The 27,277-nt window shown below is 28.4% G+C and overlaps 3 protein-coding genes across 7 annotated transcripts in view; all 3 read left to right on the top strand.

The window, feature by feature from the left end:
- The first annotated feature begins 1,850 nt into the window (after positions 1–1,850).
- Positions 1,851–4,556, top strand: LOC136089956 (uncharacterized). Its single transcript, XM_065816058.1, has one exon. The coding sequence runs from the start codon at positions 1,851–1,853 to the stop codon at positions 4,554–4,556; it is 2,706 nt and encodes a 901-aa protein (XP_065672130.1).
- A 406-nt stretch (positions 4,557–4,962) lies between these two features.
- On the top strand, positions 4,963–7,592 carry LOC136090228 (uncharacterized). 4 transcript variants are annotated; one of them, XM_065816434.1, is made up of 7 exons: positions 4,967–5,278; positions 5,374–5,469; positions 5,565–6,132; positions 6,491–6,733; positions 6,872–6,932; positions 7,069–7,237; positions 7,377–7,592. In XM_065816434.1, exons 1-3 carry the CDS (start codon positions 5,080–5,082, stop codon positions 5,846–5,848), a joined length of 579 nt encoding a protein of 192 aa, XP_065672506.1. In that variant the 5' UTR covers positions 4,967–5,079; the 3' UTR covers positions 5,849–6,132; positions 6,491–6,733; positions 6,872–6,932; positions 7,069–7,237; positions 7,377–7,592. The 4 variants fall into 4 exon arrangements, with proteins under 4 accessions (XP_065672507.1, XP_065672506.1, XP_065672505.1 ...); XM_065816433.1 differs by having other exon boundaries at positions 6,491–6,628; XM_065816432.1 differs by lacking the exons at positions 4,967–5,278; positions 5,374–5,469 and having other exon boundaries at positions 5,942–6,132.
- A 16,419-nt stretch (positions 7,593–24,011) lies between these two features.
- The window catches only part of LOC100200075 (asparagine--tRNA ligase, cytoplasmic), a 47,739-nt gene continuing 44,473 nt past the window's right edge, over positions 24,012–27,277 (top strand). Inside the window, exon 1 of one of the 2 annotated variants that reach the window (XM_065816437.1) lies at positions 24,012–24,215. In XM_065816437.1, coding sequence (XP_065672509.1) covers positions 24,173–24,215 — 43 coding nt within the window. In that variant the 5' untranslated portion in view covers positions 24,012–24,172. The remainder of the gene's footprint in view (positions 24,216–27,277) is intronic. The other variant, XM_065816436.1, reaches the window with a different exon arrangement.

The raw sequence follows: 27,277 nt of genomic DNA on the forward strand, positions 1-27,277 counted from the left end.
GAAACAAGTTTTGCAGACAACGTTTTGTGAATGCAACGAATATCTTTGAGGTAAAACATTTTCCAGAAATAAACTTTTATAAAATTTCTTCATCAGTAAAATCTTCAGTTGTTGCTAGTTCATTTCTGTCTTGATCAAAAATATTTATGAGCTCATGTACAAACATCATTATGAATATGTGAACATCATTTTGAACTTCAGTAATTTTATTTATTTGGTTTATAGTTTGACCAACTTTTGATTTGGTTTATCGTAAAATAAATGATTGATACAACTTCTTGCAACTTATTGCTCTTTTCATTGTGGACCATGTAGGAGCATAGACTGAACAATAAAAGTTATCAAAATAATCAACCCAAAATTTATTTAATCATGAAAAAAAAAAAAAAAAGATTGTTTAAAAACAAAAAATTATGTCTTTTTATCTACATGTGCATTAAATATCGATATAGTACCAAGAAAGTATCAATAAAGTATCGATACTGATATATCAGAACAGGAAGTATTAAATGATAATAACGAGTAGTATCACATGCAATTCATAATAATGTACTTATCATACTAATTATAATTGTGTTATTCAAAAAAAAATTTAATATGTTTTATCTAATGATCACAGAATCTGGAACTGTTGTCAAAAGCAGAGCCGTAACCACCGGGGCCTTGCCCCCCCCCCCAATTTTTTAAAATTATAATTATTAGGGAAAAACATATATGTAAAACATTTTTAACAAATATTTTATCTCTTACCTTCTTTAAAAGAACCGTAGCCCCCCTAATATCAAAATTACGGTTACGGCTCTGAAAAGGTACGCAATAAGTGAACATTAATATTAACCAAAGATTAACTTTCTTCCATATCATAATTATTTTTTTTGCTAAAAGTTTTACAGTTATGCTTGAGCTATGACTTGGATAAATATTGTGTAAATAATAAAGATCTTGAACAATCTGTTTATGAGTGGAAGTTATGGTTCCCCCAACCACCACCAGAATTAGAAGAAAAATTTTTTTAATTTAGAAGCCCTTTTGTCAATATGGGAACTTTTTTGTTTTTTTGTTTTTAGCTTTAGTATTAACATTCCCTCGCACCAAAAATTTCTGGTTCCGTCTGAGTGGTTCTGTATTTAAAATAGGGTTAGGGCTTTCACTAAACTTGGTTTTTCTTTGTGTTATTATGTGGTTTACGCTTGTTTGACTTTACTTTTGATGTCATCTTGTAAAAACTTAACTCTTGTTTATTAAGGGGTGTTTAAAAAAAAAAAAAAAAAAAATTCAAAACCTAAATACACAGGTAGCCAAATTTGGGGCGAATGTAAAAAAAACCTTTGCAAAAAAAAAAAAAATTCATAAATATTGACATTGACTATGTGCTCAAGCGGCAAAATACCTCGAAAAATGCCCCAAATTGTTTTCAAATTACTTGACTTTGAGCGCCAGGTAAATCTTAATATTTTGTAATTTTTTTTTCCAATGTGGTCATTATGGTCCAAATTTATTTTTTAGATTGTTGTGTATTGTAGTTTTTTCATAACTATTGTTTAAATTAAAAAAAATGTTTTGCCAAAAAAATACGCAAAAAAATAATTTCAACGCGCATTTAACAAAATAATGTATAATAATTCTGCATTTATATGGCATATGGCATATATTTTTTATATAAAAGTTCAATGTAGATAAAATTAAATATCTGAATATAATTATAATTAAAAATTATATATATATATATATATATATATATATATATATATATATATATATATATATATATATACACATAAATATATATATATATATATATATATATATATATATATATATATATATATATATAGTTTATAAAAAAGATAATGTCTAAATTGGATTTAAAAGCAAGCAACCATTGTGGCAAAAAAATGAAATCTTTGCTGAGTTATATAATTCATTATCAAAGCCATCGCAATTTAGCTAATATTCAGTTTCCTTGTTGCATTCAAAATTGCAGAATTATTTTCAAAACGCATTCAACTTTCAAATTGCATATAAGAAAAGAACATAATAAAAGTATTATTGAAAATAAACCAACAACAGAAATAAATAATATTTCCCAAAGTTTTAAATGTGATATTGCACTATGTAAAAAAGTATGTGCTGGACTATCTCAGTTTATCTTACATCTTAAATTGCATCTTGATTCACTTGACCGCGTTCATTGTCCTTACATGAATTGCAAAAGTTCGTACACTAATCGAAATTCATTTGCATCTCATATAACAAGACGACACAAGCAATGGGATTCAAGTTTTATCATGCCACTGTATGTTGTACATAGCTTAAATTCTTCTAATTTAAACAACAATAAAGATGTTAACACCCTTGACCAAGAAAGCATTTCATGTGGATCTTTAGAACACTATGAAAATAAAGAGTTTCATGATTGTATTGATGATATTTCTTCTGAAAAATATTTGAAGGATCAAGCTCTCTTTTTTTTAAAATTGCAAGTAAAAAATATATTTCCAGCTTCTTGTGTTCAATCTATTTTTGATGAACTTATGGTAGTTAATAATTTGAGTACTCAATTCTCTGTTCAAAGTCTGACTTCTGCAATCTCGAATCAAAGCAGTGATATCTGTGAAAATATTTTAAGTGAATTTTCTAAGTCAGAACAAATAAAGATAAACAGTTTGTACGCTTTAAGTACTAATAAAAAAAGGAAAGCTTATTTTCATAAAAACATGAGTTACATATCTCCAATAGAATTTACTTTAGGTTTTGATGCCAATAAAAAATTTAGAACTGTTCATCATGTTCCAATAAAGGACTTGTTAAAAATGATGTACAATAAACACAGCAATGAACCTGGGTTTTGGGTAAAACATGAGGAAAATTTTGGTATATATTCAGACTTACTGAGTGGATCCCTAATTCAAGATATTGCAAAGTCTGATGATAAAATTTTATATCTTATTCTATATCAAGATTCTTTTGAAATTGTCAACCCAATTGGATCAGGAAGAAAAAAACATAAAATACTTGCAGTTTACTTAACATTAGCTAATATTCCATCACACAAGAGATATGCATTGGAGCAGCTACAGCTGGTACTTATGTGTAAAGATGCAGATTTAAAGTACTTTGGCCTCAGCAAAGTATTTGCACCAATATTTTCTGAATTGGCAGAAATATCTGGTTTTGTTTCAGTTTCTGAAAGTTTATCTATAAAAACAAAACTTCTATGCATACTAGGGGTTAATTTAGGATCACATTCTATAGGAGGCTTTTGTGAAAATTTTAGCACAGTTTCACACTTTTGTCGATACTGTTTAGCAACACGTGCAGAGTTTGATTTTAACCCTCAATTCTGTGGACTAAATCGAACAGAATCAAGCCACAATAATAGCCTGTTTCAATTAGCTCAGAATAATGGTAACAATTTTGAAGGAATAAAATTTAATTCACCATTTAATGGTTTATGTGGATTTCATGTGTCTACAGGTTTGCCACCATGCTTAGCTCATGATATCTTCGAAGGCGTTGCTTCACGAGATATGTATTTATTTGTTAAATATTTTGTTAGTAAGCGATGGTTTTCATTTAACAACATCAACAGAAGAATTAACATGCAGAAATATTTTGAAGGAGATGCCTTGGATAAACCTTGTGAGATGAATAAAACTTCGAGTACTGAAAAGTTAAGTGGTCATGCAGTTCAAAACTGGGTGTTTTTGCGTTTGTTTCCCCTTTATATAGGAATTTACATTCTAGATTTTGAAGATCCTGTGTGGTTATTGTATTTAAGACTAAAAGAAATTGTTGAGATTATATGTTCACCTAAAATTGACATTCAACATATTGCTTATCTGCAGGTTTTAATAAATGGTTATTTGTCTTCTCGTAGAGAATTATTCTCTACTTCTAAACTATTACCAAAACATCATTATTTGTCCCACTATCCACAGCTAATTTTACGTTACGGGCCTCTAATGCGAGTTTTCACTTTAAGGTTTGAACAAAAGCATTCTTACTTTAAAAAATGTGCCAGAAATTTTAACAATTACAAGCATGTATGTAAAACCTTAACAGAGACACACCAGTTGTTGCAATCATACAATAATTCAAGCATACCAAGTTCAAAAATTTATGCGGTCAATTCATTTTCATTCAATGTCAAAAATTTTAGTTCTATCATTTCTGAGGCAATTATAACTACATGTGGACAACTGCCGGATACATTTTCTACCCATATTGTCTATCAAGGTACCCATTACAAAAAAGATTTATTCTTGATTTTTGACTTTACAAAGGATCACGAACTTCCTATTTTTGCAAGAATTTTGTTTCTTTTTTTTGATACACATGGAAACGAGTATGCTCTTATTAATGAGCAGAACACACAATTTGTGCATGAGCTTGGTATGTATGAGGTGTGTAGAGAAAATAATGAGATTCGATGTATAATGATTGCTTCTTTAATAGACTACCTTCCGCTACCATCTTACGAGCACTGCAATCGCTCTTTTATTTCCTTAAAACACTCTTTTTCATGCTCATCGAATAACTACAGGTTTACATAAATAATTTTTAAAAGTTATATATTTTATTTGGCAATATCAAGATTTTATTTGTAAACTATTTTATTTATAGTATTTATGCAGTAAATGTGTGCAGTTTTTTTCAGAAATATTATTTAAAGAACCAGTCATAAGAACCAATCAAAAACAATAGTAGAGAGTATTATAAAAACGTTTTAAGAAAACTTTCTTTTTTAAGAATTTTGCTGCATAATTATATGAATAATGCCTTACTAAGAATTTTGTTAAATTTTTTAATATTTTGTTTTTTTGCTTAGTATAATTTAAAATGGAAGCAAGTATAATTTTTAATATTTTATATATATATTTTTAATTTAATTTTTTTTTTTTTTGAATACTACATTTTGTGAATACTATATATAGGTTTTTTAAATTTAATTAGTTGTAATCTTTTAAATTAAATAACCACATCAAACTCTGTAAAATTTACTTACAATATAATATTACTTTTATTATGATACTCTTATGATATACACATGTTATATATGATCTATTTTTTTAGATAATGGAGGTTATTAAATGTAATATTTTAAGAACACTGCCAAATATTGACGGATGTGTTTTAAACCAGGTTGTGAAAAATTTATGGGAAATAGGTGTTGAAAATGAAACAGATCTCTACCTGGTTAAAGTTGATGATTTGGTTTTGCTAAAACCCATCCAACAACGCAAACTCCTTGAATCTTGGGCAAAGGAAAGCTCTGGTAAAAAAGATTTATGATACTCAAAATAAATATTATTTTTATTATCATATACATTTATATATTTTTATTTATAATATTAATAAAATTTTATGCAGAACAATCCCAAAAATCTGTAGATTTTATTGTGGCCACACAATCCAGCATACAAATGGTGCCCACAGTTGAAGTGAAAAATAACTCAACTAATTCGAGTAAGTTATTAAAAAAAGTTGTTAATAAAATATTTAGTTAGTGTTCTTTATATATTTAATTGCTCTATTTTAAATATTGTGTCAATTTTGTCTAGTAATGAAGATTAAACATGTAAGTGCTGCTGATCGGTATTTGATATTTGTTTTACCTTGGGCCAAAATGTCTAAAGAGGTACAAGATATATTAGCAGCTGGAGAAAGACCTTCAACAGCACTTCAGTGTGCAATTATAAGAATTATAATAAATGATTTCCTTGCTGTTTGCCCAAAGCCATTAAAAAAACATTTAGATATAATTGCATCTTCTATGGTTGCCAAATATCCTAAATCGTTTAAAGATGAGTATGGTACTACAGTGATTCACTACCAATCACTGTAGTACATGACAGTTAAATGTTACAACTAGTAAACCGTTATGACTATCTGCAGTGGCCAAACTGTGTTCCACCATTAATGAGTGTTTTAAATATGGAATCCCAAAAGGAACAATTATCAGTAGATGTTTGAAAAAGAAAAACTGATAGTTATGGTTGCTTGAACCGAGAACCAGTTCTCAGTGTTTCAAACAGTCCTGAAGAACTCGAATACTATTTGTAACAAACTGAAATAAATGAAAAGATGTTATTGAATGATTTGTTGATAAAATTCCCCAATTTATTTACAGTAAATTAAATTAATTTTATTTAAAAATAATATAACTTATATTATTAACCAGTATGTATTAATCTATATTACTACTAAATAGAGATTTTTTTATAGTATTTAATTAGATTTTTGTAGAAGTTTATTTTATTTAGTTTTTGTATATATATATATATATATATATATATATATATATATATATATATATATATATATATATATATATATATATATATATATATATATATATATGTATATATATATATACATATATATATATATATATATATATATATATATATATATATATATATATATATATATATATATATATATATATATATATATATATATAATTAAATTGGTTTTTTCTATTTAGGTTGATGGTTTGCTACATCACTTAGATGTTTTGATGGGTGGAGTGAATGCTGGTGAACTTTTGATGAAAGCATTATATGATGAAAAGTTATATTTATTTTTGCATAGTTGTGGAATAGCAGACCTTAAAGTAAAGAAGGTGATAATAAATTTAGATAAAGCAAAACATGAAACTTTGTCAGATTTAATGGCTTTGATTAGTTTTTTTAATGAAAAACTTGACGCACTCTTTATGTTTGTGGATGTATGTTAAAGATAGTAATCATTAATTTAAAATATATCCAATACATATTTTCAAGCAATTAATTGTGTTTCACTCATTTTATAATAACATGCAATGTAGTTACTAAAAGATATTTAGTAGTAAAAAAAATATGTTTAGGAGACAATGGATCAAACAGAATTGGTGCCAAGATCAAATTCTCCTCATCTATGTGTTTATGGTATGTTGAATTACAAGTTCTAATATGTTTTAAGATTTTGAAAATAATTTAAAAAAAAAAGGTATGAGCTTGATCATTTTTATTTTTATATATTTAAAATGGATTTTTGTTAGGTCAACTTGCATTCTTTTTTTAGGGAATTCGCTATTTACAGCAAATCGATTCATGCTGGTAATTGATTGCATTGTTGTAGTTGATGGAATGAACAATTTCATCAAGTCATTTTGTTGTTTATTTGCGAGTTTTTATATTTTCAATATGCCATATCCAAAAGAAGCTTCATCAATATTAGAATTTTGTCAACGGTATATAATGCTTATATTATGTTTAATTAAATGTGTTTAATTTGTCTAAGGTTTACATAGTATTTGATGTTAATGATATTTATTGATGAGAATATTTTTAAACGTCAACTGCTTATACATATATTATTGACCGTTCTAGTGCATTTTTCGGCATCAATCCTGAAAAAGGGAGCAAAGCAAGGCGAACGAAGAAGACTTCAGCAATAAGCACAATTGTGCTGTCAATACTGCAGAAGTTTGCGAAATTTAATAATATTTGAATTTACCACGTTGCTAAACTTTTTAATATAACTTTGAAACAGTAATTTGTTATGTAGTTATTTATATTTATTTGTAAATTTCAAAAGTTTTACAATGATGTCTTTTGTTTTATTTTTGAATTTAATACATTCTAAAACTCCTACTTACCGAATATAACTATTTATATAACGTCATATTGATATGTAAGAGATTTTAAATTTTCCTTTTATTTGAATTTAATTATATTCATTTAATTTATCTGAGTAACTATTTCTATTTAATATCATGTAAGTAATGTAAAACTGAAAAGATTTTTAAAAATATGACGTGTTTTTGTTGCCATTAGCATATAAACAAACATATGTTAATAGATATTTATAATTGAAGATACAATTTAAAAAAATGTAATTGAAATACAATTGAAATAAATGAAAAAATAAGACAAAATGAAACAGGCGAAACATTTTCGAAAATAGTAAAAATTTTGATTTAAGTTGTACAAAAAATATTTTACAACAAATGAGCGAGGCATTTCTGTAAATTAATCACGGTACTATACCGTAATTCACGCTGTTTCATTACAGAATAATCACGGTATTCTACCGTAAAATAACGGCGTTTTACCGAGATTTATTCACGGTGTCTTACCGTAAAATAATCACGGTACAATACCGGCACTTATGGGTAACGGTATAGTACCGTGATTTTCACGGTAAAGTTTTACAGTGCAGGCAACAGTCCAGATCTCAATATTATTGAGAATGTTTGGACTGTAATGAAGCAGAAGATTGCTGCACATAGCCAAAGTTCTGAAGATGACCTCATCAACTGGATTAAACGCGTGTGGGTGCAGGAGATTACGCCGGACTATTGCAAGAAACTGTGTGAATCGATGACAATAGTTTCAATACGCCAGGACGTATTTAAACTATTCTCAAAAATTAAGGATTTCATTTTAAATACTAAAATATGAATAGACATGCTGTTTAACCTGTATAGTGTGAATAAACATTCGAAATATATGTACTGATTTATAATTTACTACTTGTTTTTCTAAATTTTGAGTGTTTTTTGTAAAAAATTGCAGTGGTCGCAAACTTTTGTCCATGACTGTAGGTTGGATCTATTTTTGTTATTTTTTATCCAATTTTGTAAGTCAGGTATTCCTGGTTACAATTTGGGGCATTTTTCGGGTTATTTTGCTGCTTGAACACGAAATAAATATCAATATTTTTGGATTTTTTCTTGTAGTTTTTTTAAATTATATTTGCCTCAAAATTGATTTCTTGTGTATTTGCGTTTGGAAATTTTTTTTTTGAACACCCCTAGGGTAAACTGACCAAAATCTGGCTCTTTTGCCGATATTTTTTAAGAAAATAAATTCGCAACGCGTAATATAAACAAACAATATTGGATTAAAATAGGTTACTTAACGATGAATACAATTGTATAAAGTTTTAAAAAAAATTAAAGTTAACATCTGTTTAGGTACCAATTTTTTAAATGCTAGCTAAAAGACCTATTTCTAGCGAGAATTAAGGTCAAATGACCTTAATTCTGGTTGTTTAAAGAAATTCACAAATTAAAAGAATTTTTAATATTATACAGTTTTAACAATATTATTTCAATTTCGGTCGAATTTCAAGTTATATTAAAAAATATAACTTGCAATTCGACCGATTAACAAACGTTTAAGAACTTAAACGTAGTCTTAAACTTTGAAAATACCAAACATTGAGTTTACGGAGACAAAAAGTTTAGATTATTAAACATTTCAAATATGTTTTCGAAGCATTGGGAAGTTTTCGTATATTTTAAATTGAATATTTTAAAAATTACTAAGATGAAATATTACTTTTTATTTTATGACAGAACTATTGATTAAAGATTTTAGTGCTTTTGAAAATCAGCTAGAAGGTCACTTTACCCTATTGTTTATCTTGCGCATATGCGTCAATCTTTAATTTTGTACGAAAATGTAAGTGATAAAGATGGCGTTACAAAGAACTTTTAATTATGATTACCAATAGATAAAATCATTTTAGTTCAACCTAAATTTCTTTGAAATAAAAAAGCTTTATCCAAGTTCAATTTAGAAATAGTAATTGAATATATAATAAAGTGCAATCAAATACTTGTATACAAGTAGTTGCCTGATAAACTAAACTTCAAATTGATTTTTCAACACTTTTACACTTTACTTTTTGCATGAATTTAATTGCTCTCTTGGCGCAAATATTACCTCTTTATGTTTGAAGTGCTTTATTGTCTCTAATCCAATGTTTCCTAAAATTGTTTGTGCTTTCTTGTATTTTCTATTTAGTTATACTAGTTTTCTTCTTTGTAAGAATGATCAATGAATCAAACATCAAACCAAGTTCAACAAATCAATTCACAAATTTCAACTAGCCGTTCACATTGGTCTGAAAGTAGCAGAAAAGCAAGTGAGGCATATATTGCCCTAGAGGTCCACCTTGCATTACTTATTTTAAGTAATGCTTTTTTTTTTTTTTTTTTTTTTTTTTTTTTTTTTTTTTTTTTGCCATATAAATTTATTAAAGTCGTAAAGCATAATATAAATACAAATAGCAGGGGCAAGAAGAAGACATAATTGGTCTTATCACCAAGCCCCTTAGTCTATACCGTAAATATAAGACAATAAAAATTAAAAAACGCAACACTATATAATATAAAACGTTTTTCTAAAGACTTAATAGAATAAAAATCAATCTTTAACAAAAAGTTAAAGTCCTACTTTAACTTCTTGTTTTTGTGTTGGTTAAGAAAAATTAAAAAAAAAAGAAAAAAGAATTTGTACAAAGAAACTATATTACTAAAAAGCAAGCAAGTAAATACGCATAATCCTGAAGCTTTCCTTTTACACCAGCATGTACCTTTAAATATGTGAATAATTCTTATAAACCATAATTATATATATATATATATCTATATATATATATATATATTTTTTTTTTCAAACCTCATTAAAACTTCAGAAAAAGCTGAGCGCTACGTCGATCATCTGTAGTTTTTGCTTTAATTTATTCTTAAACTCATTTAGCATAGAAATTGTTTTAAGTTCATTAGTTAATATTTTATTCCATAATTTCGGCCCTCTAGTAGAAATTGAAAATTCGGTCGCCGCAAAATAACTTTTGGGTTGAATATAACTGTTATTTGAAAATCTGGTGAGATATCTATTCTGATTTATTTTGAATAATGGGTAAAATATTTTAGGAGATATATTTTTATTAATTTTGAACATAAATATAAGAACTTGATAGACATTTAATTGATAAACATTCATTATATTTAAATTAACAAATAATGCTTGGGAGTGTGCATAACGGCCCACATTGGAAATGATTCTGATTGCATGCTTTTGTTTATTAAATAGTTTTTTTATTTTATTTTTATTTGTACAGCACCAAGCAATATTTGCATAATTAAGATGGCAATGAATGAACGAGAAATATAAAAGCTTTAAGCAAGTTGGATTTAAAAAAGGCTTAGCTCTGCATAGCAGGCCTATGTTTCTTGAGATTGTATTTTCGAGATATTGTATGTGATCTCTCCACGTCACATTTTCATCAAGAAGCACGCCGAGAAATTTTAAAGTGGTTTCTCTTTTTATGTCCTGATTGGCAATACAAAGTTTTGGAAGTTTCAAGGGAATTTTATCTCGGTCATGAAAACGATGGAAAAAAGTATATTTTGTTTTGGTTACATTTAGAGATAATTTGTTTGCATTAAACCATTCAGTAAGATTTAATAGCTCTTTGTTTACTGACTTAAACAGAATATTTATATCATTATGTGCATAAAATAGATTTGTGTCATCTGCAAATAAAATTGTATCTAGTTCAGTACAAGCTTTGCTTAAATCATTAATAAAAATGAGAAATAGGAGTGGCCCTAATATAGATCCTTGCGGAACCCCACATGTTATGTTCATATTGGTTGTTTTACCTTCATTATAAGAAATGTATTGTTTTCTATTTGACAAATAGCTTTTAAACCACGCAATATTTATATGTTTAATACCATAGTTTTCTAATTTTGTTAATAAAATGTAATGATCGACAGTGTCAAAAGCCTTACTGAGATCAATAAATACACCTAATGTATATTTATTTTCATCAAATGATTTAAAAATATCATGAACAAGATGAACAATAGCCTGATCAGTAGAGTGGCTCTTTTTAAACCCAAATTGCTTACTATAGAGAATATTGTTTAAATCTAAAAAGTAATACAATCTTTTATACATAATGTGTTCTAATAACTTTGAAAAGCATGATAGTATGGAGATAGGCCTGTAATTGGAGACACTAGTCTCATCTCCTGATTTTAGTATAGGTATTACCCTTGCAATTTTAAGTTTATCGGGAAAGATTCCTTGGTTTAAAGAGAGCGTAAATATATGCAAAAGCGGAATTTTTAAATAAGGCATTGATTTAATTACTACATTACTGCTTACATCATCAACTCCATTACCTTTATTTGGTTTAAGTAAGTACATGGCATCTAGCAATTCTGTTTCTGTTAGCATATTATTGTCCATTATATTATTATTAGAGTTTAGGTATGATTTGAAGCAAGTTTTACTTTTATTTATTTTTGATGCTAAACTTGGACCTGTGCTAACAAATGCATGGTTAAACGAATTAGCAATTATTGTGTCGTTAATAATTTCACAGTCATTTATAATTAGTTTTTTTGGTAAACGACTAATACTCATATCTTTTTTACCTATAACCTCTTTTATTATGTTCCAAGTTTTTTGTATATCATTTTTGTATTTTAGCAATTGGCTACTATAGTAAAAATTTTTTGAGCGCTTTACAATCGTCACAATTAATGTAATGATGTCACTTTAATCGTTTAAATAATCGTCACTTTAAATGTAATGATGGGATATAACCCATGTTCTTGTTGACATCGGTAAGCATTTTTCAATTCATAAAAAAAATTGCATATACTGAATTCTTGCACAAAATCATATGATTTATAGGGAGATTTGTTCACCAAGAATTTGATCAATTGACTGCTTTAGGACTAATTCTAACACATAATGTTGGAAAAAGCCTTGTTCTTTAAAGTTCCGTTGAATCAGTACAACAACTCCATTTCTCACTCCAGTATTGATACTTGTAGTATTACAGATTAAAGCTTTAAGGTTTTCCCACAAATGCTATTGGTCTAACACCTCAGTTATTTCATTAATTATTCTTGATGTTTTTTTTATCAATAAGAGTTAGTGCTGCTAGACAACTTTATGGTGCTGAGTTTTTAATGCAATAACATGGATTTTTTGATTGTCAAATTTTATAATTATCAAAGTGCAGAGCCCAATTTTCATTTTTAAGAGTTTCTTTAAAATTCTGCTGCACTTTATGTGATTCTTTAGCAGATGCCTTATATATTGCAGGCAGAGTTGGTGTTGGGGTATCAACACTTTAGTAAAAGGAATTTAAATTGATATAAGGGAAATTTCACTATGAGAACTGCAGTTTCTGTGGTGCAATATTGTTATGTCTATCTTTTTTCGCGGGGGGTTCAAAAGCATATTCACATTCATTAGAATCATCATCAGAGGTCTTTGAATATTATTATATATTTGAAGCAATTTCAGACTTTACATTTCCATTAGAAGAAAGAAGATTACATAGACTAATGCCTGAAGTAATTTCTTGTCAACGTTTGATGAATGCACTTTAACTTTTATTGTTGTTGTATAGCCAACTTCTCCTTGTGATTTAATCTATATAGCATTATATCTTTAATCTTCAGTTGGTTGTTTCTATAGTCCTGCACTTCTAACAAAAAATTTCGATCTGTGTCCTGGTTGAAATTTTTTGAAAGAAAAAGCGAAAACGTACTAAATATCTCTTATTAGCTTGTAATTCAGTTTTTGAGCTGATTATTTAGTGCTAAGGCCGTTGTCAAAATTAAAAAGGAATTGTAAATGAAATAATCCTACTATATTAAATGTCATCATAAACCCAGATATTACAGTCGTTGAAAAAATAATTGATTCTGAAATTAGAAAAGAAAGATATGTATATAAAAAAAAACAACTTCTAGAAAATGAACCAAACTCACCCGTTCGGTGGTGCATCAAGGGCGCAACTTAGTAATCAAACTCAACTTTAGTAAACAAAAAATATAATAAAACAAGACGAAATTAAATTAATTTTAAAATCATTGAAAAAAATACTAAAATTAATTCCGCAAAAGCTACGTAGACAAATACTGGCTCACTAATAAATAAACGTAATGAGCTCATTTAAATTGGAGACGATGCATTTAAAACCCCAAATTATTTTTTATAACAGAAACTCTACCCAAAATTAAAAAAATTGAAATCAATAATCACAAGTTTGCTCGTCAGCAACATCTCATGCCGTAGAGGAGAGTCATGTATAAATATTAAACAATATTTATACTTTACACCCTAAAGTCATCCTTAATAAACCTTGACATATTTTTGTCTATATCACTCAGTTGTGAAACTGTAATAAAAACAAAAAAAGATTTTTATATTTTTACTTATTTTACAGATCACCAAATAGTGATAATGAAAACTACAACTGCACAAATCAGCACAACAGGTTCTATCTGTTGACCAACCTCGCACCCCTTCTTCACCTAGTAGACTGACGCAGATACATTTTTTGACCGGCTGATGGTCAGGTTTCCTGAACTCTGTGGTAGCTCTCAGAGAGGCTGATTCCATCAGCAGCTAAAAAATATCAAAGTATTAACAGTGCTATGTTGCGCATGGATGGTGTCCTTGTTTGTACTTTTGGTGTGCATTGTCAAGGCCACATTTGGGGCCCTTCGTTACGGCTTAGGGTTTATTAATTGTAATGAGGCAATTGCTTGGACTATTAAACAGTGTACTGAGTACTATCTATGCTTTGAGTTAAGTTCTTTACCAAATTTAAAAATGAAAATAGTACTAAAAACTATTAAACACAAAAAACCATTGTTATTACCAAGTTCTCTAAACCTATCATTCACTAATATTCATGGTCTTCAAAGTAACTTTTCTTCGGTTGAGTCTTATCTCTGGCAAAGTTCACCGGACCTACTTGCTCTTTGTGAGACTAATTTGATTTCAGCTGTCTTATCTTGTGATCTTAGTGTTAATGGTTATTTTCCTTTAATTTGTAAAGATTCCAATAATCACATGCTTTACCTGGGCAATTACATTTGTAAGAATTCACCCATTTTTCGGGAAACTAGGTTTGAATCCACAGACTATTCTTTTATGTGCTTTTGTTTAGCATCACTTCACTCTATTGCCTTTCTCTTTGTTCTATATTGCTCTCCTTCATCTCAAAACTGCACTCTTTTCGATTTATTTCTAATCAAATTGACCAAGCCTTCTATTTATCCATCAGCCGATATCGTTGTTGTTGATGACTTTAATCCTCATCACTTTGAATGGCTTGGCTCTAGTATCAGTGACTCTGCTGGCGTTAAAGCCCTTAACTTTTTCCTTTCTCAATCAGGTCAAGCCTCACTCTTTTCCAATATTTTCCTTACATTATGCTGCTGCAATTGCCAATCAAAACTCTTACTTCCATATCTATCAGCAAAACAGTTTTCCAGAAAACAGACGTCTGTTACTGCTGGAAACTATTGTAAAAATGTCTAACTCCCATGCCCACTATACTCAGGTCATGAAATCTCGTGTTTTATCATAAAAACTAGGCTCTCGTGACTTCTGGAGAACCTTTAATAGAATCAATAATAAGGGAAAATCTGTAATTCTACCTCTCTTGTATGGTTCAGACTTTGTCACCTCACCTAAAAACAAAACTGAATTGTTTGCTATGAGCTTTTCATCAATATCATCTCCTGATTCCACTAGTACCTGATATAGCCGTCAAACAGGTTGACCCATTACTTGACATTTGTATCACTCCAGCTTCTGTATATAAAGTGATTTCCTACTTAGACTCTTCTACAGCTTATTGTCCAGACAACATACCTGTTATAGTCTTGCAGAAGTGTTCTCCGGAGCTATCGTCTATACTTTTAAAACTATTCATCAAGTGCTTTTCAGAGTCTTATTTTCCTGCTTGCTGGAAAACGGCATCTGTCATCCCTATTTTCAAAAATTCTGGAGAGCGATCTGATTTGTCTAACTACCGTCTCATTAATCTTCTTCCTATCATAAGCAAGGTTTTTGAATCTTTAATTAACAAACACTTAATCTTTCATCTCGAATCTAATAACTTACTTTCTGATCATCAATATTTCAATATGATTTCGATCTTCTCGTTCTACAGCTGATTTGCTTACAGTAATAACCGATAAGTTTTATCATGCATTAGATAAAGGTGGAGAGGTTAAAGCCATCGCTCTTGACATTTTTAAAGCTTTTGATAAAGTTTTGCATGCTGGTTTTCTCCATAAGCCTTTTTCTTACGAAGTATCTGGTAACATATTTAAGATTATTGAATCCTTTTTTTCCAATCGTATATAAAAGTTGTCCTCAATGAACAGCACTCTTCTTCTTATTCTCTTATTCTGTAACTTCAGGTGTTTCTCAAGGTTCCATCCTTGGCCTTACACTCTTTTTAATTTACATTAATAATCTTCTAGATATTCTTACATCTAAGGCGGCATTGTTTGCTGATGATACTACCGTTTGTTTATGTCATGATAAGAAGCCAAAACTCTCTGATTACTTGGAGGGGGCATTTGAGCTTGAAAAGGATCTCATTTCTGCTACAGCATGGGGTTCACAGTGGCTGGTGAACTTTAATTCAGATAAAGCTCAAATTTTTTCAGCCAATCATCATCGCAATAATTTAGATTTTCCTATATTTATGAAAAGTAATGTACTCGATGAGTCATCTGCCCTTCATCTTCTAGGATTAACTCTAACTCCCGATCTTTCTTGAAAAATATCAAGTTTATTGCAAAATAAGCATTTGCTAAGGTTGCATCTCTTTATCAAGCTCAACACTTTCTTACTTCGGATTCTATTCTCTATCTCTATAAATCTCAAATATAGCCTTGTATGGAATACTGTTGCCATATGTGGGGCTGATCTTCTAATGATGCCTTTTTTCTTTTTAGACAAGGTACAAAAACGCATTGTTGGACCTGCTCTTGCAGTCAACCTCCAACCATTATCACATCGTCGTATGAGCACTGCTCTAAAGAGATAGCGTCTCTTGTGTCATCTACTAAAACTAATTATCATGTTACTTGTCATTCAATTAAGTCTCATCTTTTTTCTGTCACTGTTCCTATGTGCTCCAAAAACTCTTATTTGTCTAGTTTTTTCCCTCGAACACCAGTTCTTTCGAATTCGCTTCCTTTATCTTGCTTTCCTGATTCATAAAACTTCCAATCTTCTGAGTCATCTGTCAGTTGTTATCTTGCTCTACAATCTTCATCTTTTCCCATCTAGTAACTTCCAACTCTAATTAGTGGTTGCATGCAGCCTTGTTGGAAGTGAAGATGTTTAAAAAAAAATAAATTTGTACTAAACTTTTAAACACAAAAGGTAAAATTAACAAATTAATAATCTTGCAACCATTAAACTCTGTCCAACACCCATCTCTGAACAACTATGAAATACCTTTTACTATAAGCTTAAAACTAGTATCAACAAAAATATACCAAAATCTAATATCAAAAGCATAATTCGCTCAAAACGGATTGACTATCGAATACGAAACGAAATAAAAATAAACAGACAAAATATTGCCAATATATATCAAACAGAAATGGTTTAACCTATAACGAGTATTGCTTTTCACAAAACAAAACCAAAACAGCATGTAGAAAAGCAATTGTCGGAGTCGAAAAAAAAACATCCACAACAATAACAATATTGCAACATTAAACTTAGATTAAGCTCAACTATTCAAGAAATATTTTGTTACTACTTTTTTAAGCGTAGTAATTCCTTTTCTTTTCTTCTTTTTTTTTTTGATTTTTATTTGTGTTTTTATGATGTTGTTTCTAAAAAGATTTAAGATTTTTTACAGCATTTTTTTTAAACGCGTATTTAAATTTTGGAGTAATATTGGCAGAAATGGTTCAGTGTTCCCATGAGCCAAGAATCAAGCAAAAGTTGGAAAAATGTTTTACATCTAATGAATCTTTAAAGGTTACATGAAATAGAATCAATCAAAGCAAATCCTAAATTAAAAGAGTTAAGGTAGATTAAGGTAATCTGAACCTTTCTGACTTTAAACAAAAAGTATATGTAGCTTAAAATCATCATTAGACATCATTTTAGTAACCTACATCAAAAAAAGTTTATACATAAATTTTAAGATATCTAAGCACTTATTTGAGTTGTATTCTGCAGGCCCACATCACCTCGTTTAGTGTGGTAATATGGGTCTAAGTTACATTCTATTTTTAATATACCAACTTATAGTCAAATATGACTGAAGCCATTGAATATTTTTATAGATATTTTAAACGCAAAAAAACTCGCTCAATGCGCTAAAATAGAAATGTAAAATCTATACTTTTTTCTACTTCTGTTAGCTAATTTTTAAGAAATGCAAAGGGTCGACAACACAGGGAGGCCAGTGGGGGTACGTGCTCCCCCACTTTTTTTCTAAAAGACCTTTTTTTTTTAAATAAAAAAGAAAAGTTCTAGATATAGAGGACTTTTTTAGAAATTGACTATTGTGCCCCTCCACTTCGAAACCTGTGTCATCGGCCCTGATGCAGAGCATTCTTGCGGTTCAATATTCATAGTTTTTATTTTACAAATTTTCCTAATATATAGAATAAATCATATTGTAGTTCTCCAAATTAAATATGTGATATTCAAATTTAAAAGTCAAAGTATTTATAAAAGCCAAAGCATTATGAAATTATGTTTAAGTCTACAAAAACGGCATGTTTATATAATAAAAATTCAATGTGCAATCCTTCAAAAACTGCCATGCTGCGTTATCTACTAGTTTTAATTGAAAATATGATATCATTACATCTTTAATGATCATCTAAAGGAATCCCTAGCAACATGACTCCAGAAAAATGAATCCACAAACATAGTCAGACTTCTAATTTATACTAATTTTCATTTTAAAGGTACTTATTAATGTGGGTCTTTATTTTACATTGACATATAGATCCACATTACCCCACCCAATTATGTTGCTTATTTCCAAAAAACTATGCATCATTCCGTCAAAAAACTAATTGAACCTAATAATTTGGTAATTTTTTTTCAGATAAAATATTTTCTATGAGTTAGACCCCGTTTTTAATGAAGCTTAAGGTTTTCGATAAAAATCCCTCTTTAAATGTATGCGCAGCTTTGAATAAAAAATATACTTAAGAATTTGCCTAGTAGGCTGATAATCAACATTTAGAGAGCTGTTTTAACCACCTATAAAATACAAAAAAAAACTTTTACCTTAAACCGTTCTTCTGCAAAACAAATAAATGTTAATAAGAACCACATTACCCCTTAGAATGAGGGTCATTACCCCACCCAACCCGAATAAAAAAAAAATGTACCAATACATCACATCGTCGGTGTTAGTGCAAAACCGCGTAACTAGTATTGAATAATACCACGTATTTGCACTACAGATGTTTTAGTGGAGAAAGTTGAAACTTAATATTTTTTATTTAAATTATTTAAACAGATTTTTGGCTAATTTTAGTATAAAGAGTATTATTCATGTTTTTTGTAATGTCAACAATAGATATTTGGTGTTAAAATTATAAATACCCAAATATAGTAGCTAATGCTAGATTTGCATTATTCCCGACAATATGTTAATGCTAGATCTAAAAACCGACACTTGACGAAAGTTAAAATCTAGAATTAATAAAATAATACAATTTAGTGTTTGATTTAATTTCTACAACACAAATAATAATTTGTGTTGTATAAATTAAATCAAATAATCTGTTACAAAGAAATCCAGCAAAAAAATTGCTGCGAGATTTTTATCGGAGTCAGATATTGAGTCATTGATTTGTTGTTGAGCTTAATAGTTTGGTAATTTTTGACATTGTAAGAGAAAAAAGTTTTCAATCATTAACTAACTAACTTTTTTTATATCTTCAAGTAGACAATACAAGAACTGAAGCTAATTGATATCCTTTAAAAAATAATTTTTCGTTATGTTTTCAGGGTTATTTAAATTATATATAGGTCTACAGCTAATTTTGAAAGCCAAATGTAGGTTGATGCTAATATATTTTAAAAATGTTTTCTCTATTTTTTTTTCTCAAAATTCCAATGACAATGTTACCCCTCATGGTGTATTTAACATTTACAGCATAAAACATATGAAACCCTATATAGGGGATAACATTGGCAGTTGAACCACAACAAATTAATTAATTATCTAACAATAATATTAGATAGCTAATTAAATTCTTCATCAGGTTATGACAACAATATCATTGGTAAACACTATTAATTATGCATACCAAATTTACTTGGTCACAGTTAAAAAAAAATTATTTTCAAAAGATGTGTCAATGTTAGCCACTTTACCTTGTAAAAGTTGAATATAAGTGCATAAAAGTCAAGTATAAGTGTATAAAAATCAAGTTTATAGACAGTTAGATAGATGACTTCCAATTATTTTGCACAAAACTCTCTCAACAGTTAAACAATGACTTGGAATGACGTTTTTAAAATGTTGCAATTCCTCATAAAGAGTTATGCTTTCAATATTACTTAACATTATAAGTGTATTATCAAAAGGCTTTTTCTTCGCAATGCTCCTTTTTTTCTTGAACTTAAAGCTTTATCAAGACTGTAATCAAGTCATTTGCAAAGTCTATAAAACGTTTCTCCTTAAAAAAAGATATGAGCTAGTTCAAATGGTTCACATCTAGGTCCATTTTTATGTTTTCCTACTGCAATATTCAGCTAATTACATTCACTTTGACTAAAATGTCATATCATAATGTCAATCCCATTAAATATTCTCCTGTTCTAAAATTGTCATGTATCAACATTACTCCACTTTTAAGTTCTACTATTCACAGACTACACCAGTCATTTGGTAGCGTATTTCCTTAATACTGTTTATCTGACACTAATATTGTGTTTCCCTAGTAGTTTGGGTGATAAAAGAAGTGCATTTTTTTGAAATATACCCCATTAGTGGTTTGGGTGATAAAAGAGGTGCATTTTTTTTGAAATACACCCCACTTTGATGTTGAGGCAGAAAAAGACTTGATGGAAACTTTAAAACTGAACGGAACTTCTTCTATTAAAGTTTGTGCAAAACCTTTTTCAGTCTCTAATTGTGAAGTTCTTCTATTAAAGTTTCTGCCTAGCCTTTTTCAGTTACAAACAATTGTTCTTTGTGGCTAAAATCAAAAGTACATTCAAGTGTTCTGAGTAATGTTTTGCTTTTTAATTTTTTCAGCAATACTATTTGTCATTTTCTGTGCCGTTGGGGGCTGTTCAAATAATACATTATACTTTTTTTTGCCGTTTTTATAAACCTCCCTCCACTATGTGACATTTTGTGGCATTTTGAAGAAATGTGTGACGTGACGTCTAAAACCTTAATTTGTTTCCAAATCGAACTTTGACCTTCAAGTATTGGAGTTCCATGTTATTCAATAATTTTATCAGAGGTATCAACATTGTCCTGATCATATCAAATTACTGTTTGTTTGTCCGAATTTAAAAACACATACATGAGTTCAGATAGATGTTGAGCAACTAGGCAACGAGGTCAAATTTTTTGAATCTCATTTAAATATCCAATACTTGAGCAAACTGCTTTGTGTTGTCTCATTGATTTGATACTGGCAAAATATAAACTGCAATTAGCACAAATTCTTTCTGATAAAGAATTTCGAATGCTTGGACATGATTTGTCAAATGGCAATCCATTGGGATACTTTTTTTACCTGTCGTGAGCAAAATTGTTTTGCCAAGTGATAAGTTTAAAAAGAGGGATGCAAAGTTGTTCTTTGTATTATTGCATTATAGACCATCTTCTCCTTGGAACAAAGAAATTGGTGGTGAACAAAAACCAGTTGTAATAAGATGAAACAGTGGGCTGCAACAACGAATACAGCAGTTTTGATCATTACATTTTAAAATTTAAAGAAAGTATTGACTGTCTCTGACATGTTTAGCATCGCACTCTGCTCCAAAATGTTTGAACTGTACATATTTTTCAGAGTTAGGTTTTATGTACTCGGCTTTAGTTTCAAATCCATCAATGACTGTGGTAGACCAAATTTGTGCGAGAACTTTATCAGCTTTGGCAAAATTTGTCTTCTCCATAACTTTGTCTGTTGTTTCTCCTCTTGAATTAAGATGGCTTCTAAAAAGATCAAATGGAAGTAAAATTCCTTTTTTTCCCTTTAATAATGACTTCTTCTTACTTCTAAATGCCAAATTTCTGCTTGCTAAAAATCGAATTATTCCCACAACACGTTGCAGCACTTTAACTAATTTTTGTTTCTCTCATTTATTCTTTTGTTGACATGCTGCATCATCAAAGTTGAACCACTGCATCATAGTTTCACAATGGTATTAAGTGTTGTCATATCCTTTAGTCTTTCTGAGAGATATTTCCAGTCACTGGAACAATTTTTGTCAACCAAAGCGTTCTTTGGTTTTAATTGGCTGAGCAAATATTTTACACAAAATCGATCTTCTTGACATTATTTCTCAATTTTTCAGCACATGCTTATAGCGTTTTACTGAAAATGACCTATTGCTTAGATCTTTAGGAAATTGCTGGATTTTTATTTAATTTAAGTAGGGCCATGCTTAACCATGAAGATCCAGAAATTATCACTCAAGATGTTTGGCAACTCTTTTAGATCTAGAAAACTGCTTTTATAATCTGTTTTTATAAAACTGCTAGGCTTATTAGGACAGATTGTGTCAAGGCTTGTAATCTCCTGCAACTTTTCTATTGGAGTGTGATTATGACTTTTGCCAGTGCACTATTGTTTTCTAAAAATCACTATTGCCATTGATAACCTGCTGCAACTCATCTCTTACCTTATCTTGATCACTGCAAATTTTTTGATTGCTCTCTTCTGGCTGGCAATAAATTCCCTTTTTTTATTTCTTCATGCCACCTGATGGATATTTGCTATATCTGTCTTTTTCCCATCTAGGCATGACAGTTTTGTTAAATCACAATAGTAAAATGAAATAAAAGTAACTAATAGTAGTAATTACAACTCTTTTATCATTATTTCTTATGACTGGTCTGATGGGAAATAAAAACACACACACAAAAAAAAACAACAACAACGCAACAACCTTCTGCGTAAAAAACATAATTTTATTTTGAAAAACTTTATTACAACATAAATTTACTGCTATCAGCAGCGCACTACAGTCATTATACCGCTCAGGTACTGCTGGTGTATCATACATTGAACATAAACCAAATAGTTTTCGAGGGTCCATTTTATCGCCACATTTGTAAAATATCTGCGCTGAAAGTATATTAATGTGTAATCTATAACAAATTGTTACAGATTGCAAAAATAGAGCAACAATAAGTAGCATATACACATTATCGCTTATGTTCACAATATAATCCTTTAAAGTCCTACTCTTTGTGGCCTACAAGAATTAGTTGATAAAGTTCAAGCCCATTGCAAAAACCTTTATATCAAACAGAACATTAAAAAAAACCGAGTTTAGTACCTCAGATAAAAGTTCAATTACAAATAACACAATTCAAATAAACGATTCTTCCCTACATCTCAAAAATAAACTACAACGTCTCGGATTATTATTGGATAATCAAGACCATATACAAAATATAGCTACTCTCAAACAGCAAATGTAAACGAACACATTATTCAATTTCAATCAGTCTACAGAGCTCTTATAAAATCTGGTATTCTTTTTTACCAGCAACTAATTATAGTGCATTTATTCAAACCTCTGGCTGTACCGAATTTATCACACAACTTAAATTTGTAATTATAACAAATTTCTAAGCCGTAAGACTGCTGAGCAATCCAACTTGTTTCTTCCTAATTTTGACACATATATCAAATATTAATAAGGTTAACCACTTTATCAACGAGGTAATGCAAACTTGCAACCGATTGGAGCTAAACTTCGCTAAGTGTTTGAAAGACGGTAAAAAAATCATTGGCAAACGTCCAAATGCTGACGTAGAAGATAAAGTAGTGGCAACTTAAATTAGTCCTTCAAATTCTAAAAAATAAAATATTTATTGCTCCCTTCTGGCTGGCAATAAACTCCTTTTTTTTTCTTTTTTCATGCCACCTGATGGATATTTCCTATATCTTTTTCTTTCCTTCTAGACATGACAGTTTTGTTAGAACACAATAGTAAAATGAAATAAAGGTAACTAATAATAGTAAATACAATAAAAGAACAAAGAACCATATTTAAAAATTTTATAAAAGAAGATATTCCAAAAAAAAATTTAATACAAATTAAACTTCAGACTAAATTGTATAAATTATTAGTTTTATACACTTGATTTTTTTTTACCTAATGAAAAGAATAAACAAATAAAAATAATTTACCGTCTAATTTTTTAACTCAACGATTAATATGTCGTGATGGTGGTTACGTAAACGACGTTAACGAATTTCATCATAAAAAACGTGAACGTGTTACATCATTGCGTATTATTTAATTACAATTGCTAGACTCATTCCATAAGTCAGTTAAAAGCAGTCCTGTTTTTTTTCTCTAAAATGAGTGATGTTACAGAAGATCTAAAAGATATATCAATATCTGGTAAGCTGCTCAATTCTTTTTTTTTTTTACTAAGATTAGAATCTTTAGACCACTCAACTCAATATATACGTAGAAAGCATTCTATAAGATAAAATTAATGACACAACATTAGTACTTCAGGGTTTTATTTCTTTTTATACTTTAATCGTTTTTATATAAATATTTTATAAACTATTATTTGCAATAGTGCTTAAAAGGAATATCAGGTACATTATTTTTTACTATTGGAACTATAATTTAATTGTATGATCACGTAGTTCAGAATATATCGATTGTTTGATAATATTCTGAAAATGTTGCAGAATAGCAGCGTAAAATCATTTTATTAATTTGCTTTGAAAAAAATCTGTGATGGAGTTTAACTAAAGCAAAAAGTAACTCATTTCTCTAAACAAAGATGAACTATTTTTATAAAAGTTTTTAAAGCTTGTTTTTTAACAGTTTTTAAAGCAAACATAAAAGCTTGTTAAACGTAAATAGCGACGACAGTTTGGTACATCAGAAGATCTTTTTACATCTTATCTTCATGAGTTTATTTAGCATCAACGTTTTAAAATTTTCCTTTGTTTTCAGCATTTATATTTGTCTTATCTGTCAATATTCTGTTAAAACTGTAACATAATCATACAAATATATATCAAATTTAATTAAATAAAGTTTATTAACGTTATTATTTATAAACGGTAAAAAAGTAATTGTGATGAAAAGATTTAAAAAGTAATAATAAAAAAATCAAACAAAGTATGTAACGAATTTTTAAACTTGTTTTGTACTAGACTGTTATATATCTTTAACTGAATGATATTACAAAAGATTATGAAGTTTCAAGTAACCGAATTTTAATATATAATTTGTTAAAACTTTGGTTTTTTGCAACAAAAATTGTTATAATTTTGCAAACTTTTGTGTTAATGTTAATAACTGGGTGTCAAAAGATAGTTGTAAGGTTGGAATACTAATTTACATTGGCCTTAAGCTGCTGGCCTTAACCTGACTCTTAATCTTTTTCACCCAGAAATACTAATTTCTCTTATATAATAGTAGGCAGTTGCATGAATAATTTAAACTAAATATTTTGACTTTAAAGTATGTTTAGATGAATGAGGCCATCAAATGCTGCACATTGATACCAAATTTATGTGTCTAGCCTAATTAGAAGCTCGTTGTTATTTTGACGTCATAAAATTTTAATGACTTACCTTTATTTTTTTTTATTATTTAAGGACATTAACTTATTTAAACTACGGCTATAAAATAAATTACTGCAAAACAAGTTTATTTTAATAATTAAGATGAACAAATCTAGAAGTGTTATTTTGTAAATGTAAATACTGTGGAATGTCTTTTTTTAGTTTTTGATAATTAAATTTACTATTACATTTTTTATTATCATTCAACATTAATTAATTTCTTTTCTCGACATTTGTATAAATGAATTAAAATATGTGATTATTTTTATTTTTTTATTGTTTCTTAAAATTACTGCTTCAAAAATAATGATTTTTTACTTTTAAAAAGTTATTAACATACAAAAAATATTTCTTTTTGCAAAGAAAAAAACTCTAGTTAATGGTTTTTTTTTGTGACAAACAAAGATTTAATTTTCCAAGTGTCATTTATTACAGAGTATATACCGTTGTGCCTTCACTTGCCTTAAGATAAAAAAAGTTAAACGTACATTTTATAAATATTTTTGATGCGATGTTATAAGTTATAACATGTTTACATAGAGTTTTTGTAAAAATAGAAAAAGAGGAAGAAAAACCAAGAAAAAAACTAAAAGTTATTTAAATTTAAAACTTTAAATTTAAATAACTTTTTAAATCAAAATTCTTTCTTAATTATAAGAAAATTTGTTTTTACTTTTTTGATATTGCACAATCTGTTATTTATAGAAAGCTGATTAGATTAGCTGATTTATAGATTAACTGATTTAGCTATTAAAAATATTATTTTTCTAAACTATTATTTTTGCAAAATAAAACTTGTAAATATAAACAAAGACATTCCAAGAGCTATATTACTTCAAGCGTAAATTCAAGCAAAAAAATTAATAATAGATTTATATCCATAAAAGAATTTTTTTTTTCAAATTATAAAAAAATAAACTGTTTATAAGATGTTGTTTAAAGTTTGTGATATAATTAATGCTTTTTCATTTTTTTGATAAAATTAATCATTATATCAAAACAAACAAACAAAATTTTAAATGTAAAAAGTGGCGCTAATATATAAAAACATTTAACGAGTAGCTAATTATTTTTTGTTTTGTTTTTTATTATTTTTTTAAAATTGGGTAATTATTTTTGTTATTGTTTGTTATGAGAAATTGCCTTAATAAATATTTTTGCTCTATTTATGTTTATCTTATGATTTCTTTTTTTTTATGCGCCTAAAACATCTTTTTTTTTTTTTTTTACTGAGCATTTTTGATGGAAAAGTTAGGTTAATAAAATTAAAATTTTCTTTGTTGTTTCTAAATAGCGCAAATATTAAATGAAATTGTCATGCAAATTTTTTTACATAATCGTCATTTAAAGTGGTTTTAAACTACTTCTTTTATCATATCAATTAAATGGTTTCTTTGTTTAAATATTAAAGACTTGTTTAAATATTAAAAAATGAAAAAAAATGGCTTATGTTAAAAATGAAAAAAATGGCTTACCGGTTATGTTAAATTAACGTGTACATAAAAGTGTCATTTTTAAAATGCTTTATGCTTTAAAACACGGCCTGAATTTATATTTTTGCTTTCCTTTTCAAAAAGCAAAACAAATAAAATATAGGAAAATCATTCTTTTTAATGTCGACTTGAAACTTTTTTTTTTTGTGCTTGTTTTATCCTATTTTGTTGCTAAAAATAACAACCACTCTAAAGTAACAAAAATAAAAACAAATTATTTAAAACCAGCTGTCCAGATCTGTAAAATATAGGTGTTCATAAATCTATTCCACACCAACCTTTTCTATACTTATTCCTTACTTCAATAGTTTTTAGTAAGCGATAGAAAAATAACTATATACATATAGAAAAACTATACTTATTGTTTCCTTTTTAAAGG

The sequence above is a fragment of the Hydra vulgaris genome, chromosome 13, assembly GCF_038396675.1.
Source record: "Hydra vulgaris chromosome 13, alternate assembly HydraT2T_AEP".
NCBI classification, from domain to species: Eukaryota; Metazoa; Cnidaria; class Hydrozoa; order Anthoathecata; family Hydridae; genus Hydra; species Hydra vulgaris.

Bases quoted from the DNA above. Each gene is read 5' to 3' on its own strand.
- LOC136090228 (XM_065816432.1), top strand. From the start codon at position 6,088: ATGTTATTGAATGATTTGTTGATAAAATTCCCCAATTTATTTACA. The intron at 6,133-6,490 runs GTAAATTAAATT...TTTTCTATTTAG, and splicing joins AATTCCCCAATTTATTTACA to GTTGATGGTTTGCTACATCA. The intron at 6,933-7,068 runs GTATGTTGAATT...TTCTTTTTTTAG, and splicing joins TCCTCATCTATGTGTTTATG to GGAATTCGCTATTTACAGCA.
- LOC136089956 (XM_065816058.1), top strand. From the start codon at position 1,851: ATGTCTAAATTGGATTTAAAAGCAAGCAACCATTGTGGCAAAAAAATG.